We start from the raw sequence: 24660 nt of genomic DNA on the forward strand, positions 1-24660 counted from the left end.
CCAGGTAATACCTTACAATGGTCCATAGGTGGAGCCCTCATGGGCAACAGCGTAATACAGTTCCATACATGGTGAATGGTTAATGCAATACGTTCACCACAGAGAGAGATTGCTGGATGATGAGAAAGAAAGAGAGGGGGAGAGTTTGTGACGCAGAGTTGGCAATAAAGAAAAAAACGGATAGGAGTTCAGAAGAATGAGGGGTGGTCTCAGAAACCTATAAAATTCTAACAGGACGAGACAGGGTTGATGCAGGAAGGATGTTCCCGATGGTGGGTGTGTCCAGATCCAGGGGTCACAGTCTGAGGATTCGGGTTAGACCATTTAGGACAGGGATGAGAAATATCTTTACCCAGAGAGTGGTGAGCCTGTGGAATTAGTTACCACAGGAAGCAGTTGAGTCCAAAACATTTATGTTATCAAGAAGCAGTGAGATCTAACACTGAGGGCGAAGAGGGTCAAAAGATATTGGGAAAGCAGGATTAGGCTATTGAGTTCGGATGATCGGCCATGATCATAATGAATGGCAGAGCGAGCTTGAAGGGCCGAATGGCCTCCTCCTGCTCCTACTTTTTCTATGTTTCTAAGAGGTTGCAGTGCTTGAGAGAGGAAGATGGGATGAACAATGGAAAGAGAGGTTTAAGAATGTAGGGATGGAGGGGAAGGTGAGGGGCGATGGATAGAGGGATTGTTGATTGAGATGCCCTCTCTGTTATTCTGTCTCCCTCGCTCACTCCTGCCTCTCTCTGTCACCCTCCATGTCTTTGTCTCTCTGTCCCTCGATGTCACTCTCTCTCTCTTTCTGTCTCTCCCTCTTACTATCTCTCTTATCTCCCTCTCTGTCTCTCTTGACTTCCTCTCTCTGTTTGCATATTTCTCTCTCTGCATCTGTCTCTGTCTTCGTCTCTCTTTCTGTCTATCTCATAGACTCTCTTTCTCTCTGTCTCTCCCTCCCTCTTCCAATGATTGTGTCTGACCTTTTGAACAGGATATGGGACTGAAGATTTTGACGAACACAGAGTATCACAGACCCATTGAATGTGAGATGAGCGAAGGAATCAGTAAGTCCTGTGGGAATCCCCTATACTGTAGGACCCCTTAACACAGACCACCCCTCTAGAATGTGGGACCCCATAACACAGACCCCCAGCCTGTGGGACCCCACAACAGACCCCCACACCTGCCCCCCACACCTGCCCCCCACTCCCCCGCAGACTGTGGGACTGCACAACACAGACCTCACACCCACACCCCTCAGACTGTGGGACCCCACAATATAGAACCCCAATCCCCTCCCCTCAAACTGTGGGACCCCACAAACCCCCAGACTGTGGGATCGCACAACACAGATCCCCCCCCTAAGATTGTGGGACCCCACAACACTGACCCCCAAACACACCCAGACTGGGACCTCGCAACACAGCACGGTAGCATAGTGGTTAGCACAGTTGCTTCACAGCTCCAGGGTCCTAGGTTCGCTTCCCGACTTCGGTCACTGTCTGTGCGGAGTCTGCACGTTCTCCCCGTGTCTGCGTGGGTTTCCTTCGGGTGCTCCGGTTTCCTCCCACAGTCCAAAGCCGTGCAGGTTCGGTGGATTGGCCATGATTAATTGCCCCCAGTGCCCCAAAAAAGTTGGGTGGGGTTACTGGGTTATGGGGATAGGGTGGATGCATGGGCTTAAATAGGATGCTCTTTCCAAGGGCCGGTGCAGACTCAATGGGCCGCATGGCTTCCTTCTGCACTGTAAATTCTATGATTCTATGAAACACAGACCCCCATACTCACACCCCCGCCCCAGACTGTGGGACTCCTCCCCACAGACTCCCAGACTGAGACACCTCACCAAAGATTCCCAGACTGTGGGACACCTCACCACAGATTCCCAGACTGTGGGACACCTCACCACAGATTCCCAGACTGTGGGACACCTCCCCCCCGACTCCCAGACTGTGGGACACCTCCCCACAGACTCCCAGACTGTGGGACATGTGGTGATATGCATCATTGTAAATACACAAGGGGTTAATGTAAATACATTAAGACTAAGTAAACACTAGAGGGAGCACCAGAGACGCCATGACATGCAGACATACAGTTAATGAACACATAGAATAGGACACGACCAATGTGCAGTCAAGACACCCAGAGGTGACACTACCACAAAGGGGCATTTACAGAACCCATATAAAAGGACAGGGCACACATGCTCTTTCTCTTTCCACAGGCGACACTTAGAGAGAAGGACAGGGGCAGATCAGGAAACATCACACCCACCACATGGCTTAGAGCAGACTGGTTAGTTAGACTGAGTTACTATAGCAAGATTAGCAGGAGAGCCGAACTCAAGTAGGAGAATTGTTAACTGTTCAATAAATGTGTTAAACCTATCTCCAAGTCTGAACCTTCTTTTGTCAGAGCATATATCAAGGAAGCAGCTCATGCTACTTGAAGAAGCATGACACAACAGGACACCTCACCACAGACTCACATATCCTCCAGACTGTGGGACCTCTCGCATCAAATCCACTCACACCCCCAGACCACAGGCATACATATCCCACCCCACCCAGACTGTGGGACTATCCCTCGACTGTTGGTCTCTCTCTCTCTCTCCGCCCGCAGTATCTAACCTGTGTCTCCTGGTTGTGTCTCTCACAGTGATGCGAGAGAGATCATTTGGTGATAGACGTGTGCATGTGATTTACGGGCTCCCAGGAGCAACGGGTGCTATGCATACACAGCATGGCACTCCTCGATGGAGAATCACAGAGACAGCAATCCGGAAATATTTCCCCGAGACCTGGATTTGGGACCTGGTCCCTGTTGGGTAAGTCAATCTGAGAGAGAGAGGCAGCCAGATAGAGAGACTCAGCGAGTCAGAGAAACAGAGAGAGAAAGACACAAACATAGAGAGAGACAGTGAGAGAGAAAGAGACAGAGAGAGAGATGGATAAAGAGAGAGACACAGAAAGAGGCAGCGAGAGAGAGACAGAGGGAGAGACAGAGAGAAAAAGCCAGAGAGAGAGAGAAATAGAGATATACAGAGAGAGAGACACAGAGCGGCAGAGAGAGGTGGAGATGTTTGAGGAGGTAATTCCTGAGCTTAGACTCCCTGCAGGCATCTGAAGGCATGGCCGACAATGGTGGAGCAATGTGAATCGGGGGATGCCTGAGAGGCCGGAATTGCAAGAGCACAGATACTTCGGAGGATTGTAGGGGCTGGAGGAGGTTACCAAGATAGGGAGGGATGTAGAAGCTGGAGAGTGTTACAGTGATATGGAGGGGTGTAGAGGCTGGAGGATGTTCCAGAGATAGGGAGGGGTTTAGGGACTGGAGGAGGTTACAGAGAGAGGGAGGGGTGTAGGGACTGGAGGAGGTTACAGAGATAGGCAGGAATTTGAGGCTGGAGGATGTGACAGAGATTGGGAGTGGTGTAGGAACTGGAGGGTACTACAGAGAGAGGGAGGGATGTAGGGGCTGGAGGAGGGTACAGAGATAGGGAGGGGTTTGAGGCTGGAGGACGTTACAGAGATAGGGAGGGGTGTAGGAACTGGAGGGTGCTACAGAGAGAGGGAGGGTATAGGGACTGGAGAATGTTACTGAGAGAGGGAGGGGTGTAGGGGTGTTTTGTTACCTGCAGAGATGGTTGGCATAATATACATCAGTACATTATGGTGCAGTCACATACACACACTGATGGACAGGCAGTAGGACCAACCAGCATACATAACACCGCAGCCAATCACCAGTGAGGGCACAAGCACTATAAAGACAGGGGACAGGAGAGTTCCCGCTCATTCTAGCAGCAGCCAGCTCAGAGCACAGAGCTCACAGCCTGCATCATAGACATTCACCATGTGCTGAGTGCCTCACATAGCTAGTGATAGGAAAGGGTCCACAGTTAAGCTGGTATTGCTTATACTCACATTTACAATATGTTAACATAGTTGAACAGCTAATAAAATAACGTTACACCACTTCCAGCATTGTTGGCTTGTTTGTAAACCAGAACACCCAACACAACAATGGTAATCTGTGCTACTCAACGCAGTTACAGTAGACGCTCTGGAAGAAGGCTAGAAGTCGTCCAGAAGTTTGATAGAAGGTTTATTGAGCAACACAACTTAAATAACTGCATGAGCTCTTACATAAAGAATTACACTAGTAAAAAAGGTTACAACTTTTCTATGCTCTGCAACTAGGCCTGACCACACCAGCAGCCCTGAGCTAAATTTCTGTTCCTGTTCTCCTCACAGTCACATCAGCCAAAGAGAGGGGGAGAGCTTTCTGCGTCTCACTTTTATACACACCAATGCTGCCCCCTGGTGGTCTTTCCATTACCCATCAGCCCCTTCTGTACATACCCAAGTAAGGATCATTACATCCCCAAAGGGCCTGGTTTAGCACAGGGTTAAAGAGCTGGCTTTGAAAGCAGGCCAAGGCACGGTTCAATTCCCGTACCAGCCTCCCCGAACAGGCACCGGAATGTGGCGACTAGGGGCTTTTCACAGTAACTTCGTTTGAAGCCTACTTGTGACGACAACAAGCGATTTTCATTTCATTGTAGCGTGGGATATTCTTTTTTTAATCTAAATTGGGCAGCACGGTAGCATTGTGGATAGCACAAATGCTTCACAGCTCCAGGGTCCCAGGTTCGATTCCGGCTTGGGTCACTGTCTGTGCGGAGTCTGCACATCCTCCCCGTGTGTGCGTGGGTTTCCTCCGGGTGCTCCGGTTTCCTCCCACAGTCCAAAGATGTGCGGGTTAGGTGGATTGGCCATGCTAAATTGCCCATAGTGTCCAAAATTGTTGGGTGGGGTTACTGGGTTCTGGGGATAGGGTGGAGGTGTGGACCTTGGGTGGGGTGCTCTTTCCAAGAGCTGGTGCAGACTCGATGGGCCGAATGGCCTCCTTCTGCACTGTAAATTCTATGATTCTATGATTCTATGATCCCCCTTTTTCACTTTTTTTTTCATAGTTGCTGAGCTGTAACTAAAAACAAAAATCAAACACAGTTAGGATACAGAACAGAGCAATGACTGTATCAGTCCATGTTCACAAGTTCAGACGGTTGGGTGTACGTCTGATTCTGGTAGACCTCCTGAGTGGGCATGGAGACCCAGAGACTTTGATGTCCATTTGGGCACCCACTGCTGGAGTCCCAGGATGTCGCATGATAGAGTCCTGCAGATCTAACGTCGGAAATACAGGTTGACGAGATGGAACCATCAGCAGGTCTCACCGATTGCGTTGAAACAGTATTCCATCATCAGACTTCACAACGTACGATCGTGGAGATACTTGGCAGAGGACCATCGCCATGTTAACCAATCCAAAGCCGGGTGTCGCAACCTCACTCTGTTGTTGATCGCTAACGGATGCAGCATTTTTGCCTGCCGGTCATAGTGTTGCTTTTGTCCCTGACGTTGGTGACGCATCATGTCCAGGACTGGCGAGTGATCTGGATTGGTGAAATGTAACGCCGGTAGCGTTGTCCGCACATCTCGATTGAAGAGCATTTGAGCCGGTGACAGCCCAGAGCTCAAAGGCGACGAACGGTATGACAATAGGGCCAAGTGTATGTCGGACTTTGAGTCAGCAGCCTTGCTGATCAGTTGCTTAATAATGTGGACACCTTTCTCCACCCTGCCATTCGATTGAGGAAAGTGTGGACTCGACGTCACATGCTTGAAGTTGTACTGTTTTGCGAATTCCAACCACTCACAGCTGGCAAAGCAAGGACCATTGCCGGACATGACCGTCTGTGGGATGCCATGCCTCGAGAAGGTTTCTTTGCAGGCTTTGATAACCAATGCTGAGGTGAGATCCGAGAGTTTCAATACTTCCAGAAAGTTGGAGTAATAATCGATGAGAAGAACATAGTGTCGACCCATGGAATGAAACAAGTCAATACCAACTTTGTCCCACGGTAGCGTAGCCACCTCATGCTGTTTTAGTGGCTCTTTGCATTGTGCCGGTCGATGTTTTTGACACGGGTCACATGTGAGCACCATGTTCATTATGTCGTCGTTTATCCCAGGCCAATACACGGATTGCCGTGCTCCCCTATTGCACTTTTCATCACCAAGGTGTCCCTCGTAAATCCTGCGGAGCATGTCCGCCCGGAGCGCCAGTGGAATGACGATTCTGTTATTCTGCAGTATGATGCCATCCACCACGGACAGTTCAGTTTGGACGTTTTGGAACAGTGGGCACCGCACTCTTGGCCCTCTGAAGGTTGTGCATGACTTGAAGCTGGGTCGCATCTTCCCGTGTCGCCTGACGGATTTGCTGCAGCCTCTCGTCCGTTGCCGGGAGTGTCTCCCTGCACCACTGTGCATGAGGCGGATTGTCAGCGTCAATGGCTCGGGATAAGGTGTCAGCTATTATTAGGTCCTTACTAGGAGTGTAGACAAGCGTGAAGTCGTACCTCTGCAACTTCATCATCATGCATTGTAGGCGTCAAGTCATTGAGATCTTTGTTGATGATGTTGACCAGTGGCCTATGATCAGTCTCCACGAGAAATGTGGGGAGACCATACACATAGTGGTGAAATTTGGTCACACCCGTGATCAATCCCAGGCACTCCTTCTCTATCTGTGCATACCTGCACTCTGTGGCGGTCATCGCTCGAGAAGCGTAAACCACTGGGACCCAGTCCGACTGGTCATTCGTTGAAGTAGCACCGCACCAATTCCATGTTGACTGGCATCGGTGGAGATATTTGTGGGTTTTGATGGGTCAAAGAATGCCAGCGTTGGAGCTGCCATCAATTGGTGCTTCAGAGCCTCCCATTCATCTTGGTGACGTGGAGTCCAGTCAAACTACGTGTCCTTCCTTATCACTTGCCGTAACACCGTCGTCCGTGCTGCTGGGTTCGATATGAACTTGCCTAGGAAGTTGATGAATCCCAGGAACCTGAGCACCGCTTTCTTGCCACATGGCCGCTGCATGCTCCGAATTGCTACGATCTTCTCAGCGTCCGGCTTCACCCCGTGCTCTGATATTGTGTCACCCAGGAAGGTCAGAGACGAACGTGCAAAGATGCACTTGGCTTGGTTGAGCTTAAGCCCAAATTGGTGGATTCTTTGGAAGGCTTGTTTCAACCTAGCAATGTGGTCGTCCTCTGTCGTTGACCACATTATGATGTCATCAACATATACACGGACGCCTTCAATGCCTTCTGTCATCTGCTCCATTATTCAGTGAAATATTTTGGATGCAGATATAATCCCAAAGGGAATTCGATTACAACAATAACGTCCAAATGGCGTGTTGAAGGTACACAGCAGTCGGCTGGAATCATCGAGCTGCATTTGCCAGAAGCCTTGTGAGGCATCAAGTTTGGTGAATATGCGAGCTTGCGCCATTTCGCTCATTATCTCCTCTCACTTGGGAATACGGCGAATGTTTTTGTTCAAATCCTTGGGATCTAAACAGATTCTAAGTTCACCGGATGGCTTCTTGACACACACCAAAGAGCTGACCCAGTCAGTCGGCTGTGTGACTTGTGAGATGATGCCTTGAGATTGGAGGCGTTGGAGTTCTGCTTTTAGCTTGTCCCGCAATGGAGCTGGTACCCTCCTTGGTACATGAATGACCGGTATTGCATCCTCTTTGAGCAGGATTTTGTACTTGTAGGGTAATGCACCCATGCCAGAAAAGACGTCGGGATATTCACTGAGAAGCAGCTGCATGTCATCGGCCAGTCATGATGAGTCAACCATGTTCATGAAAATCCTTTGTATCAGCCGCAAATCCTTGCAGGCTTGAGCACCTAACAGTGAAGTTCTTTTGTCGTCCACGATCTCAAAACGTAGTCCTTTTGTGACTTTCTTATGAACTACTTGTAGGTGGCATGATCCCCTCGAGGTGATCTGGTTGCCATTGTAGTCTGTTAATTTGCATGCAGCAGGTATCATCTCGTGTGTCCCTGGGATGGATGCGAGATCTTTGCTTGTCATCAAGTTTGCAGATGCTCCCGTGTCCAGCTTGAACGTAATTGGAGAGTTGTTCACTTGCACCGTGGCACTCCATTCGCTTGCGGATTCAACTGTATGCACGTATCAAGGCTGTGTGATCAGCTCATGCGATTCCGCTGTGGCGTTAATGATTTCAACGCTGTACGTGTTCTCCCAGGAGTGGAACTCTGCATGGTCGGAAAAATTTTCTTCGGGTGTCCGAGTGTCCATTGCATCGACTGTGCGAACCTTGAAGTTTCCATGCCTTTGCATTGGAGAGCAGTATTTGGCTGTGGACTGACACTGGGAGGCAAATGATTCATCTTGGAGCATTTTAGACACCTTTTCCCTTGTTCAGGACATTTCCCTTTTAAATGGGTGGTGCGACAGCGGTAGCATGTCATGAGGTCCGTGACGTCACGCGCTGGCAGCGTTCGCGCATGCGCAGCGCGCTCTTCGGGCTGGGGCCGGTATTTTGCATACTGCGTATGCGCAGCTTCTTGGCATTCGCGTACCGGGTCCTTCTGGGATCACGTCTGTCCTTACTGTGTGCATGCGCAGAAGTGCCGTTATGGGCGCCAGCCACCGGAAAAGAAGGCCTGAGAGGAGAGGCCACCATTCTAACATCTTCTACCTCGTGGAGGATTTTCTCCATGTTTTTTTTTCAAGAAACTGCTGTTTTTTCTGCTCTTGCTGTAAGCATTTTTCTACTGTGCTTTTTAACGCTAAATCATTTTGCTGCATGAATGATTCCCTTAAATTTTCGTCTGAAAGACCATAGATTAATTGATCCCTGATGATGGAATCTGTTACATCAGCATAGTTACAGCCTCGTGCTAGCAAGCGGAGATCTGTGACAAAATTGGAGATAGTCTCCCCATTTTTTGGGAATCTGTTACGCAGGTTTAATCGTTCCATGATTTCATTTGGCTGTGATTTACAGTGCTCATCAAATTTTGCCATTATCGCTTGATATTTAGTTTTATCTTCAGTATCACCATACGTAAACAAGTTATAAATGTCTACCGCCTGCCGGCCTGCCATTCAGAGTAATATTGCAATCTTTCTCTCGTCGGTGGCTGCATTTAGGTCCGTAGCTGCCATGTATATCTGAAGCTGCTGTTTATACCTTTTCCAGTTACTATTTAAATTACCGGTAGTTTTCAGCAACTCTGGAAGTGGCATGTGATCCATCGCTTCAGTAGGTTGTTTGGAATCAAAATGCTGCGAAGTCTTCCACAGTCGAGCGGCCGGCCCGTTGCTTTTGCTGGTTGCTTTGGTTCTTTCTGGTCTCTAACCTAATCTATCTCGTGCTGTTCAATTAAAGCCACTCCTGATACCATGTTTTGTTACTTGTAGAGATGGTAATCTGTGCTACTCAACTCAGTTACAGTAGACGCTCCGGAAGAAGGCTAGAAGTCGTCCAGAAGTTTGATAGAAGGTTTATTGAACAACACAACTTAAATAGCTGCGTGAGCTCTTACTTAAAGAACTACACGAGTAAAAAAGGTTACAACTTTTTTATGCTCTGCAACTAGGCCTGACCACACCAGCAGCCCTGAGCTAAATTTCTGTTCCTGTTCTCCTCACAGTCACATCAGCCAAAGCGAGGGGGAGGGCTGTCTGTGTCTCACTTTTATACACGCCAGTGCTGCGCCCTGGTGGTCTTTCCATTACCCATCAGCCCCTTCTGTACATACCCAAGTAAGGATCACTACAACAGAGATAGGGAGTGGTTTGAGGCTGGAGGACGTTACAGAGATAGGGAGGGGTGTAGGGACTGGAGGGTGTTACAGAGAGAGGGAGGGGTGTAGGCGCTGGAGGAGGTTACAGAAATAGAGAGGGGTGTAGGGGCTGGAGAGGTTACAGAGATAGGGAGTGTTGTAGGGGCTGGAGCAGGTTGCAGAGATAGGGAGGGGTTTGAGGCTGGAGGATGTTACAGAAATAGGGAGGGTGTAGGGAGTGGAGGATGTTACAGAGAGAGGGAGGGGTGTAGGGGCTGGAGGTTATTACCGAGAGAGGGAGGGTGTAGGGGCTGGAGGATATTACAGGGAGTGCTGCACTGTCAGTGCGTCAGTGCTGAGGGAGTGCATCAATGTCAAAGGGGCAGTACTGAAGAAATGCCAGAGAGTCATATATGAGGGAGTGACGCACTGTCACACTTCAGTACTGAGGGAATGCTGCAGTGTCAGATGGTCAGTACTGTGGGAGTGCTGCACTGTCAGATAGTACTATTAAGGTAGTGCTGGGCTGTCGGAGAGTCAGTGGTGAGGGAGTGCGGCACTGTCAGATGGTCAATACGGAGGGGGCACTGCAGCATTGGAAGGTCAGGATTAAGATGTGCTGCACTGTCGGAGGGTCAGTACTAAAGGAGTGCTACACTATTCAAGGGTCAATACTGAGGGAGTGCAGCATTGTCGAGTGTGAGTGTTGAAGGAACGCTCCGCTGCTGGAGGGTCAGTACTGACCGAGTGCTCACTGCCAGATAGTCATGACTGAGGGAGCGCCGCACTGTCAGAGGGTCAGTACTGAAGGAGTGCCACACTGTCTGACATTCAATACTGAGGGAATTCAGCACTGCCAGATGTTCAGTACTGAGGGAGGTCTGCACTGTCAGAGAGTCAGTACTGGGGGAATGTCGCACTGTCGGACAGTCAGTACTGAGGGACTTCTGCACTTTCTAAGGGTCAGTGCTGAGGGAGTGTCGCACTTTCAGAGGGTCAGTTCTGAGGGACTGTTGTACTGTTGGAGGTCAGTACTCTGGTACTCTAGGATTGCCACACTGTCAGAGGGTCAGTACTGAGGTAGCGCTCCACTGTCAGATGGTACTACTGGGGGAATGCTGGCTGTCGGAGGGTCTGTACTGACCGAGTGCTACTCTGTCAGATGGTCACTTCTGAGGGAGTGCTGCAGAGTCAGGATAGGCACTGAGGGATTGCTGCACTGTCAGATTGGCAGTTCTGAGGAAGTGCCAACCTGTCGGAGGGTCAGTAATGAGGGTGTGCTGCACTGCCAGAGGGTCAGTACTGAGGGAGTGCTGCATTCAGAGGGTCAGTACTGAGAATAAGCTCCACTGTCATATGGTCACTGATCAGGGAGTGCTGTGCTGTCCGAGGGCCAGACCTGAGGGAGTGCTATATGGTCAGGAAGTCAGTACTGAGGGAGTACTACACTCTCAGGGGTCAGTACTGAGGGAGTGCTGCACTGTCAGGGGATCAGTTCGGAGGGTCAGTTGAGGGAGTGTTCCACTGTTAGAGGGTTAGTACTGAGGAAGTGCTGCACTGTTGGAGGGTCAGCCCTGAAGAAGCACTCTACTGTCAGATGGTACTGATCAGGGGCTGCTATACTATCAAAAGGTCAGTATTGAGGGAGTGCTGCACTATTTGAGGGTCAGTACTAAAGGAGTGCCGCACTTTCAGAGGGTCAGAACTGAGGAGTCCTGCACTTTTGGAGTATCAGTACAGAGGGCGTATTCTACTGTTAGAGTGTTAGTACTGAGGGAGTGCCGCACTGTCAGAAGGTCAATACCGGGGGAGTGCTGTGCATGCCTGTTCTCTAACTCTCTCCACTCCCTGTCTCAGAGCCACTGGGAGTGTCTCTCTCCCCCTCACTGTGCCGGATTCGATCACCGAATGGAAAGGCAGTATGTTCTGTACCGGACAGGCGGGATTCGGAATATCGGAAACCGTCTCTCTAAACGCCTTTAAACCCTTCTTCGTGGAGCTGGCTCTCCCCTACTCCATCGTCAGGACAGAGGAATTCACACTCAAGGCCAAAGTCTTCAACTACCTGAAAAAATGCATCATGGTGAGTGAGCCAGCCACTGTGGGAGAATACACATATCAGAGTTTCGACTTTTCCCTCTGTCTGTGATTGTGTGTGAGTGTTTATAACTTTGTGTGCCTGTGAGTTTGACTGTGTGTGTGTGTGAATCAGTAAATGCGGGACTGTTGTACTGTTGGAGGTCAGTACTCTGGTACTCTAGGATTGCCACACTATCAGAGGGTCAGTACTGAGGTAGCGCTCCACTGTCAGATGGTACTACTGGGGGAATGCTGGCTGTCGGAGGGTCTGTACTGACCGAGTGCTACTCTGTCAGATGGTCACTTCTGAGGGAGTGCTGCAGAGTCAGGATAGGCACTGAGGGATTGCTGCACTGTCAGATTGGCAGTTCTGAGGAAGTGCCAACCTGTCGGAGGGTCAGTAATGAGGGTGTGCTGCACTGCCAGAGGGTCAGTACTGAGGGAGTGCTGCATTCAGAGGGTCAGTACTGAGAATAAGCTCCACTGTCATATGGTCACTGATCAGGGAGTGCTGTGCTGTCCGAGGCCAAGTGAGATTGCGAGTGTGATTTTATCAGTAATTGTGAGTATATAATTGAAAATCGCTTATTGTCACAAGTAGGCTTCAAATGAAATTACTGTGAAAAGCCCCTCATCGCCACATTCCGGCGCCTGTTCGGGGAGGCTGGTACGGGAATTGAACCGTGCTGCTGGTCTGCCTTGGTCTGCTTTAAAAGCCAGCGATTTAGCCCAGTGTGCTAAACCAGCCCCTGTGATTGCGTTGTGATTGTAAGCATGTTTGTCTGTCTTTCTGTGTTTTAGTGTGTGTCAATATGTGTGGCTGTGTGTATTTGTCACATTATGTATATGGGTGAGAGAAAGAATGTGTGTCTGCCTGTGTTTTTATGCTTGTCTGAGTTTATATGTGTGTGTACGCATGGGTAGGTATGCATCTGTGCGCACGCATGTGTGCATGGTGTGTGCGTGTACATGCATTTGTGTATGTGTATGCACAGGTGCATGCATGTTTGTATACACAGGCATGTGCATGCATGTGCTTGCAGTGCGTGTGCATGTGTTTGGGTGTGTGTGCACCTGCATGCGTACACATATGTTTGTGTGCACGCAAGTGTGCATGTGTAGTGTGTGTGTTCGTGCATGTGGGTGTGTGCATGTGTGAATTTGTCTGTGCGCATGTGTGTCTTTGTAAGTGTGCAACATACCAATATCACACTGGTTTGATCAGCTTAACTCTGTACAGATCAGGAACACAGACTGGGAGCGGGATTCTCTGTTGGCAGACGCTGAAATTGGGAAACACGATTCGACAGAGAATCGGTCCTGACGCCAAAATCACGGCGGGCGCCAAATCTCAATTTTCCGTCGCCTCGACAGCAGCGTCAATGCGATCCGGAACGCACGTACAGTAAACACTGTTTGCATACCATTAGCGGGCTCTGCCTCCGATGGGCTGAATTCCTGATGGCATTGTTCCTTTGTGCTTTTAAAAACCTTGAAACCGGCGTCATGGCTGATGAGGGAGAGACGCGACTGCAGGCTGCTGAATTTAAATCACCACTTTTATCAGAAATCTCCCCCTAAACCAAAAAGGATCAAAAAGATTTTCACTCCCTGACTCCTTTATGCAAAGTTAAGGAGGTGCTATTCAGGTCCAACTAATATTTCAAGTAATTCCCGGTATAACCTATATCTAAAAAGAAGATTTTATCTACATACCATAAGTAGCTTCGATCCTGAGTCCAGTCTTTCTGAGGTAATAGTTCAGTAGACATTTCGATATTTGTAATAACCACTATTTCAGGTTAAAGTGAGTTTCTAATTTACTTTATTTTACTTCAAAAGATAACATCACTGTCTTTACAACAAGTTAAAGAAATCTTACTTCTGGAATTTCCGTTCCATTTGTACACACCTTCGTGGCCCCTTGACAATCTCTCTTCTTATCTGTGGGTGTTCTCAGTAACTTCGATCCCCTGTTAGGCTCCTGCATTCAGTCCTTCCCATCTACCGAAGCAGCTCTGAGACCTGGAATGATGATGGCTGTTAGCGATTCAGGATATTTATTTCCCTTCCCTCAGCCGTGCTGATTACATTTTATTATCTTCAAGTAATATCTTCTGCTCATTTATGTAATTTTGTTTGCCCATTGTATTCATCTAGTTTTCATCATGTTTAACGAGGATGTTTCAATGATAATCATTGGTAAAAAATGCTTTGATGCTTGTCAAATCTTAGAGGAGTGATACATCCGGTTCTCGTCATGTTTAAACTGATTCCTGCTTGGTGTTAATTTATGCCTTAGTAGACTCAACCATTATCTCCAGACTTCCTCTTTTTTATTATATAAACATTTTATTGAGGTATTTATGGTTTTATAACAATAACAGAAGAAACAGTGCACATACAGATATAAACATAGTGCAAAAGCCGTCTTCCTCCCTCGCAGGTCCCACCTTTTCTAACACCCTACTCTAAATTAAACTAAACCCCAGCAACCCCTCCCCCCCTTTTTTTTCCCTGCTGACGGTTAATTTTCCCCAAAGAAGTCGACGAACGGTTGCCACCTCCGGACAAACCCTACCATTGACTCTCTCACGGCGAACTTGGATTTTCTCCAGACAGAGAAAGCTAGCCATATCAGTTAGCCAGGTCTCCGATTTCGGGGGCTTTGAGTCCCTCCAAGCTAATAATATCCATCTCCTGGCAACCAGAGAAACAAAGGCCAGAACGTCTGCCTCTTTCTTCTCCTGGATTCCCAGGCCTTCTGACACTCCGAAAATCGCCATCTCTGGACTCGGTGCCACCCTTGTTTTCAACACCTTGGACATGACATCTGCAAACTCCTGCCAGAATCCCCTAAGCTTCGGGCATGCCCAGAGCATATGGACATGGTTCGCTGGTCCTCCCGCAGGTTGAGACCCTCCTGTGTAGGAAGTCCCGCGCCTGCAGGTAACTAAACTCGTTCCCTCCCGCCAATTCAAATTTCTCCTGCAACTCCCTCAGGCTGGGAAAACTCCCTCTATAAACATATCTCCCATCCTCTCGATCCCTGCTCTCTGCCATATCCGGAACCCTCCACCTCGCCTCCCCGGGGCAAACCAGTGATCATTGCAGATTGGAGACCAAACCGGTGCTCCCTCTGCTTCCACATGTCTCCTCCATTGCCCCCAGACTCTCAGGGCCGCTACCACCACGTGGCTGGTGGAGTAACGTGCCAGCGGGAACAGCAGAGGCGCCATTACCAACGCCCCCAAACTCGTGCCCTTGCATGATGCCGCCTCTACACGCTCCCACATCGACCCCACCCCCCCACCATCCACTTCCTAATCATGGCTATATTCGCCGCCCAGTAATAATTACTAAAGTTCGGCAGCGCCAGCCCGCCCTCCCCCCGGCTGCGCTCCAGCATCCCTATTTTAACTCGCGGGGTCTTACCCGCCCATACAAAGCCAGAGATCACCTTATTGACCCGTTTAAAGAAGGGCAGCACGGTAGCATAGTGGTTAGCACAATTGCTTCACAGCTCCAGGGTCCCAGGTTCGATTCCAGCTTGGGTCACTGTCTGTGCGGAGTCTGCACATCCTCCCCGTGTGTGCGTGGGTTTCCTCCGGGTGCTCCGGTTTCCTCCCACAGTCCAAAGATGTGCAGGTTAGGTGGATTGGCCATGATAAATTGCCCTTAGTGTCCAAAATTGCCCTTAGTGTTGGGTGAGGTTACTGTGTTATGGGGATAGGGTGGAAGCGTGGACCTTGGGTAGGGTGCTCTTTCCAAGAGCCGGTGCAGACTCGATGGGCCGAATGGCCTCCTTCTGCACTGTAAATTCTATGATCTATGATCTATGACCGTGGAGTAAAGATGGGGAGACACTGAAACACAAACAGGAATCTCGGGAGGACCTTCATTTTCACTGTCTGCACCCTCCCAGCCAGTGACGGTGGGAGCACGTCCCACCTTCGGAAATCCACCTTCATTTGGTCTCCCGGTCGGGCCAGATTTAGCTTGTGCAGCCGTTCCCATTCCTGCGTCACCTGGATGCCTAATACCGGAAGCTTCCCCCTACCACTCTAAACAGCAGATCCGCCAATCGCCTCTCCTGCCCCCTTGCCTGGATCGCTAACATCTCACTTTTCCCCATGTTCAATTTATAACCCGAAAACCGGCCAAATCCCCCAGAATCCTCATAATTTCTTCCATCCCTTCCAGTGGGTCCGAAACATATAAGAGCAGGTCGTCTGCGTATAGTGCGATTCTGTGTTCCTCCTACACCGGACCAGCCCCTTGAGGCTCTCAACGCAATTGCCAGCGGCTCTATGGCCAGTGCGAACAACAGTGGGGAGAGGGGGCATCCCTGCCTCATCTCCCGATGCAGCCTAAAATAGCCCGATGTCAACCTGTCATCAGAACACTCGCCACGGGCGCCTGATACAGCAGCCTGACCCAGTCAATGAAGTCCCGTCCAAACCCAAACCGCCCCAGCACCTCCCACAGATAATCCCATTCCACCCGGTCAAATGCCTTCTCTGCATCCATTGCGACCACTACCTCTACGTCCCTACCCTCTGGGGGCATCATAATTACATTCAGCAGCCTTCTTAGGTTGGCCTCCAAGCCTACCCTTAACAAATCCCGTCTGGTCCTCCCCAATCACGTCCGGAACGCAGTCTTCAATCCTTGAGGACAAGGCCAACAGTTTGCCGTCTACAATTAGGCGGGAGATCGGTCTGTAGGACCCGCATAGCTCCGGGTCCTTATCCCGCGTCAGGATCAATGAGATATTGGCCTGTGACATCGTCGGGAAAGCCCCCCCGCTCTCCCTTGCCTCATTAAATATCCTCATCAGCAGCGACCCCAGTATCCCAGAGAACATTTTATAAAATTTCACTGGGTACCTGTCCGGTCCCGGGGCTTTACCCGACTGCATGGCCTTCAGCCCTTCTGCTATTTCTTCCAAACCTATCGGGGCCCCCAGCCCTTCTACCAACTCTTCGTCCACCTTCGGGAACCTCATCCTCCCTAAGAATTGCCTCATCCCCTCCGGCCCAGCTGGGGATTCTGACTCATACAGCCTGCTGTAAAACTCCTTAAACGCCTTATTGGCCCCAGTTGAATCTCCGACTAGGTTCCCATCCCTGTCCCTTACTTTCCCAATCTCCCTGGCTGCCTCCCTCTTTCTGAGTTGATGCACGAGTATTCTGCTGGCCTTCTCCCCATATTCATAAATCGCCCCCCTCATCTTCCTCAGCCTTCCCTGTAGTTAACAAGCCAAACTCCGCCTGTAGCCTCCATCGTTTCCTTAGAATCCCTGCCTCTGGGGCCTCCACATAATTCCTGTCGACCTATAGTATTTCCTTTTATCAGTCGGTCCATCTCTGCTCTGTCTACCTTCTCCCTGTGGGCCCATATCGAGATCACCTCCCCTGTAACCACCGCCTTAAGGGCCTCCCAGACAAAATTGCAGCCAAAATTTCCCCCGTGTTGTTAACTTCCAGATAGTTCTGGATACATTTCCTCAGCTGCCCACACACGTCCTCAGCTGCAAAAGTCCCACATCTAGCCCTCAGTACGGGGCATGATTCGAGATCGTGATCACTGAATACGCAGTGTCCACTACTCCCGTCAGTAAAGCCCTATTCAGGATAAAAAAGTAAATCCGGGAGTTCACTTTATGCATGTGCGAGTAGAAGGAAAACTCCTTCTTTCTCGGCTGCCCAAATCTCCATGGCCCCCCCCACCCTCGCCACCCCCACCCCCTCCCCATCTGCTCCATAAACCCCTTTAGCTCCTTTGCCACTGCTGGCACCCTGCATGTCCTTGAGCTAGACCGGTCTAGCCCTGGTTTATTGACTGTGTTGAAATCCCCTCCCATGACCAGCTTATGCGAATCCAGGTCCGGGATCTTCCCCAACATCCTCCTTATGAACTCCACATTATCCCAATTTGGCGCGTACACACTCACGAGCACCACCGGCAGCCCTTCTAGCTTCCCACTAACCATGAGTTACCGACCCCCCACATCCGCAACTATTCTTCCCGTCTCGAATGACACTCGCTTGTTGATCAGGATCGCGACTCCTCAAGTCTTAGTGTCCAGCCACGAGTGGAAAACCTGTCCGACCCATCCCTTCCTTAATCTGACCTGGTCAGTTACTCTCAGGTGCGTCTCCTGCAGCATTGCCATGTTTGCCTTCAGTCCCCTCAAATGGGCGAACACGCGTGCCCTCTTAACAGGCCCATTTAGCCCTCTTACGGTCCATGTGATCAGCCTAGTTGGGGGGCTCCTCGCCCTCCCTCCCCCTCCGCCGATCAGCCATCACCTTTCTTGGGCCAGTCTCTAGCTCGAGCCCCACGCATCCACAGGCCCACCCCCAGGCAGCCTCCTTCCCCGACCTCCCTATTGTCCTACAGCAAAAGTCCCTCCCCGTCAGCAGAACATTTCCCCCCACTCCCCCCCCCCATAACAGCACTACACAAACCTCCCCCTTCAAAAGGCATAACATCTGCTCACCTCCCTCTGCGCTTCCATGAGCTAGCCCGCCCAGCTAGCTTGGTGGCCCCTGCCCATGGCGCCAGACATTTTCCCACCTATTGTCCCGTCCCCCGCTCGGACACCCATATGCAAACGAAAACAATCCCAACCCAATTGCCCGAAAGAAACACAAAGAAAATCAAGAAGAAGATCCAACATCTAACATTCAGACCTCCATCCCCCATCAGTGCAAATGAAAACTTGAACTCACACAGCTCATCCGCAGGCCCCAAATCAATACAGAAGGCATTACAGATAATGTCCAAAAACAAAAACTTTTTTAACATGAACGCGGCAGCAAAGTTCAGTTCAAACACCTCAGTCCGTTACCAGCCCTTTCCTTCTAGCGAAGTCCATCGCTTCCTCGGGCGACTCGAAATAGAAATGTTGCTCTTCGTGATTGACCCAAAGACAGGCTGGATGCAGCAGCCCAAATTTGACCTTTTTCTTGAAAAGGATCAACTTTATTTGGTTGAACCCTGCTCTTCACCTGGCCACGTCCACGCTCAGATCCTGGTATATACGCAGGATGCTGTTCTCCCATTACCAACTCCGTGTCTGCCTGGCCCAGCGTAAGATACACTCCTTGTCCAGGTATCTGTGGAATCTAACCACTAGGCACCACATGAGGCCTCATGTGTACCGGCAGCGCCTGTCATTCGAGACCTGCCAGATGGGGCATGCCGTCGAAGACTCCGACTGAGCAGGGAGACAGTGCAACATATCTGCAGGAACATGGTGCACCTGGCACTGCGGGGGAATGGGGAAGATACCCGTTCCCAGTGACCCATCAAGGTGACGGTTGTCCTGAACCTTTATTACACGGGGTCCTTCCAGAAGCCGAGTGGGTATCTCCCTGGGATCTCACAGAGCTCGGTGCACAGGTCTAGCTGCGCCGTTACAAAAGCCCTAAATGTCTAGCCTGCACGATACATCCATTTCAATATGGACCGATCCCACCAGGATGTCCAGGCTGCAGGATTCTCCACCATCCACGGGATGCCCCATGTCTAGAGGGTGATCGATGGGATGCATGTTCCCCTACGAACACCTTCAGATGACAGGCCGCTCTACATAAACTGAAAAGGGTTCCACTCGATGAATGTGCAGCTGATATGTGACCATCAGCCGTGCATCATACATGCCTGCGCATGATATCTGGGCAGTGTGCTCGATGCATTCATCCTGACACACTCGATAATTCCTGACACGTTTGCGATGCACCCCCCCTTCACTGGCTGGAGGGTTGGCTCCAGGGCGATAGGGGTTACCTGCCTGTGGTCGAGATGGACGACGCCTATCCAGAGTCACAGACACGTGGAGACCCACTACATCGACGTCCATGCAGCGGCCAGGGGTGTGATCGAGCGGTGCCTCAGTCTCGTGAAGATTCAGTTCAGGTGCCTGGACCGCTCTGGAGGGGCCTCCAGTATGATGCTGAGGGTCGCCCGCATTGTGACGACCAGCTGCATCCTTCACAACATCACACAGCAGGTACGCGACATGCTGGAGGAGGAAGGTGGAATCCAGGCCTCGTCTGACGAGGAGGGTGCGGGAGAGGGCGAGGGTGGGCAGGACATGGGGCCCAGGCAGGCACGGGAGGCCGCACACGTGTGCACCAGGGCCAACACGCAGGTGACACTCTAATCGCCTCCAGGTTAACCGACTAGGGGGGGGAACTGGCCAGAGGCACGGACACCACATCCGACCTCCACACCACCTAATGGCCATACCCGGCCACCAACCCCGCCTGCAACCCCCTCAGTGATACATACCTCCCCCACCATAGAGCGCAGGCCCTGGATTGGCAGTAACATTGAGTCTGGTCATCTGGTCCATGGGATGGAGGATGGTGACAACCCGCTCTGCGGTGAGGTCTGGTGCTCTGCATCGTATGACAACTTCTCACTCCTGCCTACGGTTGCACCATCCACCTGCGTGATCCCTGCATGCAAGCTGGCCATTCCATCACACAATGCCATCAGACCCCTGGGGCAATGGTGGTGGGGACGGTCGGGGGGGGTTACATACTCGTGCGACTCGGCCAACATTGTCAACCTCATACACTGCAGGAAAGAGTGTCCGGAACCGTGGTGCATTGGTGAGACCATCCAGATGCTGCGACAACAGATGAACGGACATCGTGCGACAATTGGCAGATAGGAATGTTCCTTTCCAGTCGGGGAACACTTCAGCAGTCCAGGGCATTCAGCCTCTGATCTTTGGGTAAACGTTCTCCAAGGCGGACTTCAGGACGCGCGAAAGCCCAAAATCACCGAGCAGAAACTGATAGCCAAGTTCCGCACGCATGAGTGCGGCCTCAACCGGGACCTTGGATTCATGTCGCATTACATTCACCCCCCACCATCTGGACTGGGCTTGCAAAATCCTACCAACTATCCTGGTTTGAGACAATTTATATCTCTTTAACCTGTGATTATCCCTCTCTCCAGTCGCCCAGTCTGGACCTGTAAAGACTTAATTACCTGCAAAGACTCGCATTCAAAGTATCATCTTGCATCACTGACTTTGTCTATATATATGTTTCTGGAACCCCTCGCCTCATTCACCTGAGGAAGGAGCTGCGCTCCGAAAGCTAGTGATTGGAAACAAACCTGTTGGACTTTAACCTAGTGTTGGAAGACTTCTTACGACATCACCCATTGACTATGCCACCACCTTCTGTGTCACATCAGCAAGTGACAGCGCTATCTCCATCTGGGACTCGGCCTCCTTCTGTGTCTGCACCACATCGACAAGCACCTGGGCAATGCTGCCGACGTTCTCAGCCATGGCCCGCTGTGACTGGGCCACGCTCAGGAGCGCTACTGCGATTTCCAGGTGACTCTGGCACGGCTGCCTATGAGGCGGTAAATCTGTCCTGGGCCTCAGCCAGTGCCAGCACAGATTGCCCCAGGCCTTGGACATGCTGATCCGTAGCCAAACCCTCGCCCCCAATGCCTCCACTGCAGACGCTACCCATGCTGTGTTGGCCTGTGCTGCACGCATGGTCGGCGCCACTCCTGCTCCTCCAACTGCGCCTGCAGGTACTGGATGCTCGCTGACAATCCCTCATGTAGTCCCTGGCTCTGCGACTGCATCTCCACGATCAATGGGCCTGTCCATTCCAGAAGTCCGAAACCCCTCTGGACGGCAGCTAGTTCCTGGGAGCGGCCCACCTGCCGACTGCCTGCCCCCTTGGGTGTTCCTACCTCCACCCGATGCACCGGATCAGCTGTGTGTTGCAGAACAGATAGTGAGCTAGGAGCCTCTTCACAAAAATCTCCAACCGAGATGAGTGTCTCTGGGATTGTGGAAATAGCTGTCACGGGAAATCTGTGTCATCCCTGGACTCGAGCTCTGGGGTATCTTGTGTCACAGGACTATGGCTTCCGTCCATGGTGCTGTTCTCATCATGAGGCCTGTGACAATGTAGAGGGGAATCCCTCCTCTATTATACGCCCTCACCAGCAGCAGCAGCCCCATGTCCGCCCCAAACTTTTTATGAAACTCGACTGGGAACCCATCTGGCCCCGGAGCCTTCCCTGCCTGCAGTGCTCCCATACCCTCCATCACCTCCTTCAGCCCAAGTCGGGCCCCCAGTCTCTGAACCAGCCCCTCCCTCATTTTGGAAAACTCTAACCCATCCAGGAACCGCTGCATCCCCTCCTCCCCAGTTGGGGCTCTGACTCGTAGAGCTCCTTCCTCAGGTGAATGAGGCGAGGGGTTCCAGAAACATATATATAGACAAAGTCAGTGATGCAAGACGATACTTTGAATGCGAGTCTTTGCAGGTAATTAAGTCTTTACAGGTCCAGACTGGGCGACTGGAGAGAGGGATAATCACAGGTTAAAGAGATATAAATTGTCTCAAACCAGGATAGTTGGTAGGATTTTGCAAGCCCAGTCCAGATGGTGGGGGGTGAATGTAATGCGACATGAATCCAAGGTCCCGGTTGAGGCCGTACTCATGCGTGCGGAACTTGGCTATCAGTTTCTGCTCGGTGATTTTGCGCTTTCGCGCGTCCTGAAGTCCGCCTTAGAGAACGTTTACCCAAACACCTCAAACACCCCATTCACCCCCTCCGGGTCCATCACCAGTTACCCTTATCACCCCTAACTCTACCGATCTCTGTCGCCGTCTCTTGCTTTTCCAACTGATGGGCCAACATCATGTTCTCCTTTTCCCCATACTCATCAATTGCCCCTCTGGCCCTCTACAGCTGCCCAACCACCTTCCCCATAGGAACTAACCCAAAATCCATCTGGATCCTTTGCCTCTCCTTCAACAGCCCTGCATCCAGTGCCACCAAAAACCTCCTGTCCACCCACAAAATCTCTTCTACCAGTCTGGCCCTATCCATCCACTCCGTTTTCTCCCTATGCGCCCAAATTGATATTAACTCCCCCCTGACTACCGCCTTGAGTGTCTCCCACAGAGTGGCGGCTGTGACCTCCCCCCCGCCCCCCGTGTCGTTTTAGCCCCATGTAGCCCTGAATGGCAGCCCTCACCCATTCACATACTCCTTCATGAGCCAACAGCCCCACATCTAACCGCCACTGTGGGCACAGGGCCCTCCCCCTGGGCCACCCGCAAATCCACTTAGTGCGGCACGTGGTCGGAAACCACAATCACCAAATACTCCGGGTAGGCCATCCCCCGCCAGCAACGCTTTATCCATAACAAAAAAAACAATCTGGCAGTACATCCAGTGCACATGGGAGAAGTATGAAAACCCCTTTGCTCTCGGTTTCCCGATGGAGATCCACCGATACACTCCATCAACCCCCTCAGCTCCTTCACCACTGCTATCACCCTTGACGACTTGGGATTCGACCGTTCCAAGCTCGGATCTATGACTGTGTTAAAATCCCACCCCCATAATCAACCAATGAGAGTCCAAGTCCGGAATCTTCCCTGACACCCGCCTCATAAAGTCCGGCATCCACTCAAACTTCCCACTCACTATCACATATCTCCCCCCCGGATCCATCACAATCCTCCCCAACTCGAACGCAACCCACTTATTAACCAACACCGCCACCTCCCTCATCTTCAGAGTCCAAATGAAACACCTGCCCCCCCCCCCCCCCCCATTTCTCAACCTGTCTGGTCCCCCAGCTTCGGGTGCATCTCCTGCAAAAAAGTCACGTCCGCCTTCAAACTCCTCAGGTGTGTGAACACTTGCGACCGCTTAACCGGCCCATTCAACCCCCTCACATCCCATGTGACCAGCCTGATCGGGGGGCTCCCCGCCCCCTTCCGCTGCTGATCAACCATATCCCTTTTTGGGTCAGCCCCTGGCTGGCATCACGCGACTCTTCAGGTCTGCCCTCGGATGCCCACTGTCATCGATGCATTCAGACTGAGCGACATCAACCACACCCATGTCAGCAATCCCCCCCTCCCCAACCTTCCAACAAAAAAACTCAATTTCCACCCCTGCCATGCCTTCCTCCTGGCAACACCCCACTTCACTCCCATTAACTAGCCCACCCAGCTTGCATTGTGGCCCCCACCCAAGGCCTCCAACCACCTTTTCTCTCTCTGTTCCCCCCCCCGACCAACCCACCTGTCAACCCCTAAAGTGTAATAATAGTCACACATATCATCATTGCTCCCCCTTGCGAACCTGTCCCAGAAAACCCATCACCAAACACTTTAAAAAGCACACAAAATTCCTCCAAAGTTTAATGTCCTCACACTCCTCCCAGTCCATTGTCCCTTATCAGTTCCATTGCCTCCTCTGGCGTGTCGAAATAAAACCCTCCCTTCTGGAAAGTCACCCACAGGTGGGCCATGTACAATACCCCAAATCCTCCTTTTCAAAGAGGGCAGCCTTAATCCAGTTAAACCCAGCCTTCCTCTCTGCCAGCTCTGCACCCAGGTTCTGGTCCACCCGCAGCTCGTTCCCTTCCCAGGTACATTTCCTGGTCTGCCTCGCCCATCAAAGGATCGTCTCCTTGTCCAAAAAGCAGTGCGACCGCACCACCATCGCCCCTGCCGGTTCACCCACATGCGGCCTCCTCAGTGCCCTTTGCGCTTGGTCCACCTCCGGAAGCCGATCCAGGCCCCCTCCCCATCAATTTCTCCAGCATCCATGCCACATACACTGTGGCCTCCGCACTTTCAATGCCTTCAGATATCCTGACAATCCTTACGTTTTGCCTCCTGAAGCGATTCTCCAAATAACCACCTTCTCCCTCAGTCTTTTTTGGCTCTCCCGCATCATTCCCACCTCCGCCACCAACGAGGCCAAGTGTTCCTCATGCTCCACTTTCTGGTTCACCAGGCCCTGGGACTCCAGCTTCTGCTCCACTTGCTCAATCCAAGGTCTCAGCAGTTCTACCACCTTGGCTAGGTCTTCT

At 51.2% G+C, this 24660-nt stretch overlaps 1 protein-coding gene across 1 annotated transcript in view; it reads left to right on the plus strand.

Moving 5' to 3' along the window:
- LOC140392865 (alpha-2-macroglobulin-like) overlaps nt 1–24660 on the plus strand; it is a 305968-nt gene that overhangs the window by 175523 nt on the left and 105785 nt on the right. The window contains exons 17-19 of the mRNA XM_072478608.1: nt 989–1061; nt 2659–2827; nt 11544–11769. Of these exons, the coding sequence (XP_072334709.1) occupies nt 989–1061; nt 2659–2827; nt 11544–11769 (468 nt within the window). The remainder of the gene's footprint in view (nt 1–988; nt 1062–2658; nt 2828–11543; nt 11770–24660) is intronic.

The sequence above is a fragment of the Scyliorhinus torazame genome, chromosome 16 (genome assembly GCF_047496885.1).
Source record: "Scyliorhinus torazame isolate Kashiwa2021f chromosome 16, sScyTor2.1, whole genome shotgun sequence".
Taxonomy (NCBI): domain Eukaryota; kingdom Metazoa; phylum Chordata; class Chondrichthyes; order Carcharhiniformes; family Scyliorhinidae; genus Scyliorhinus; species Scyliorhinus torazame.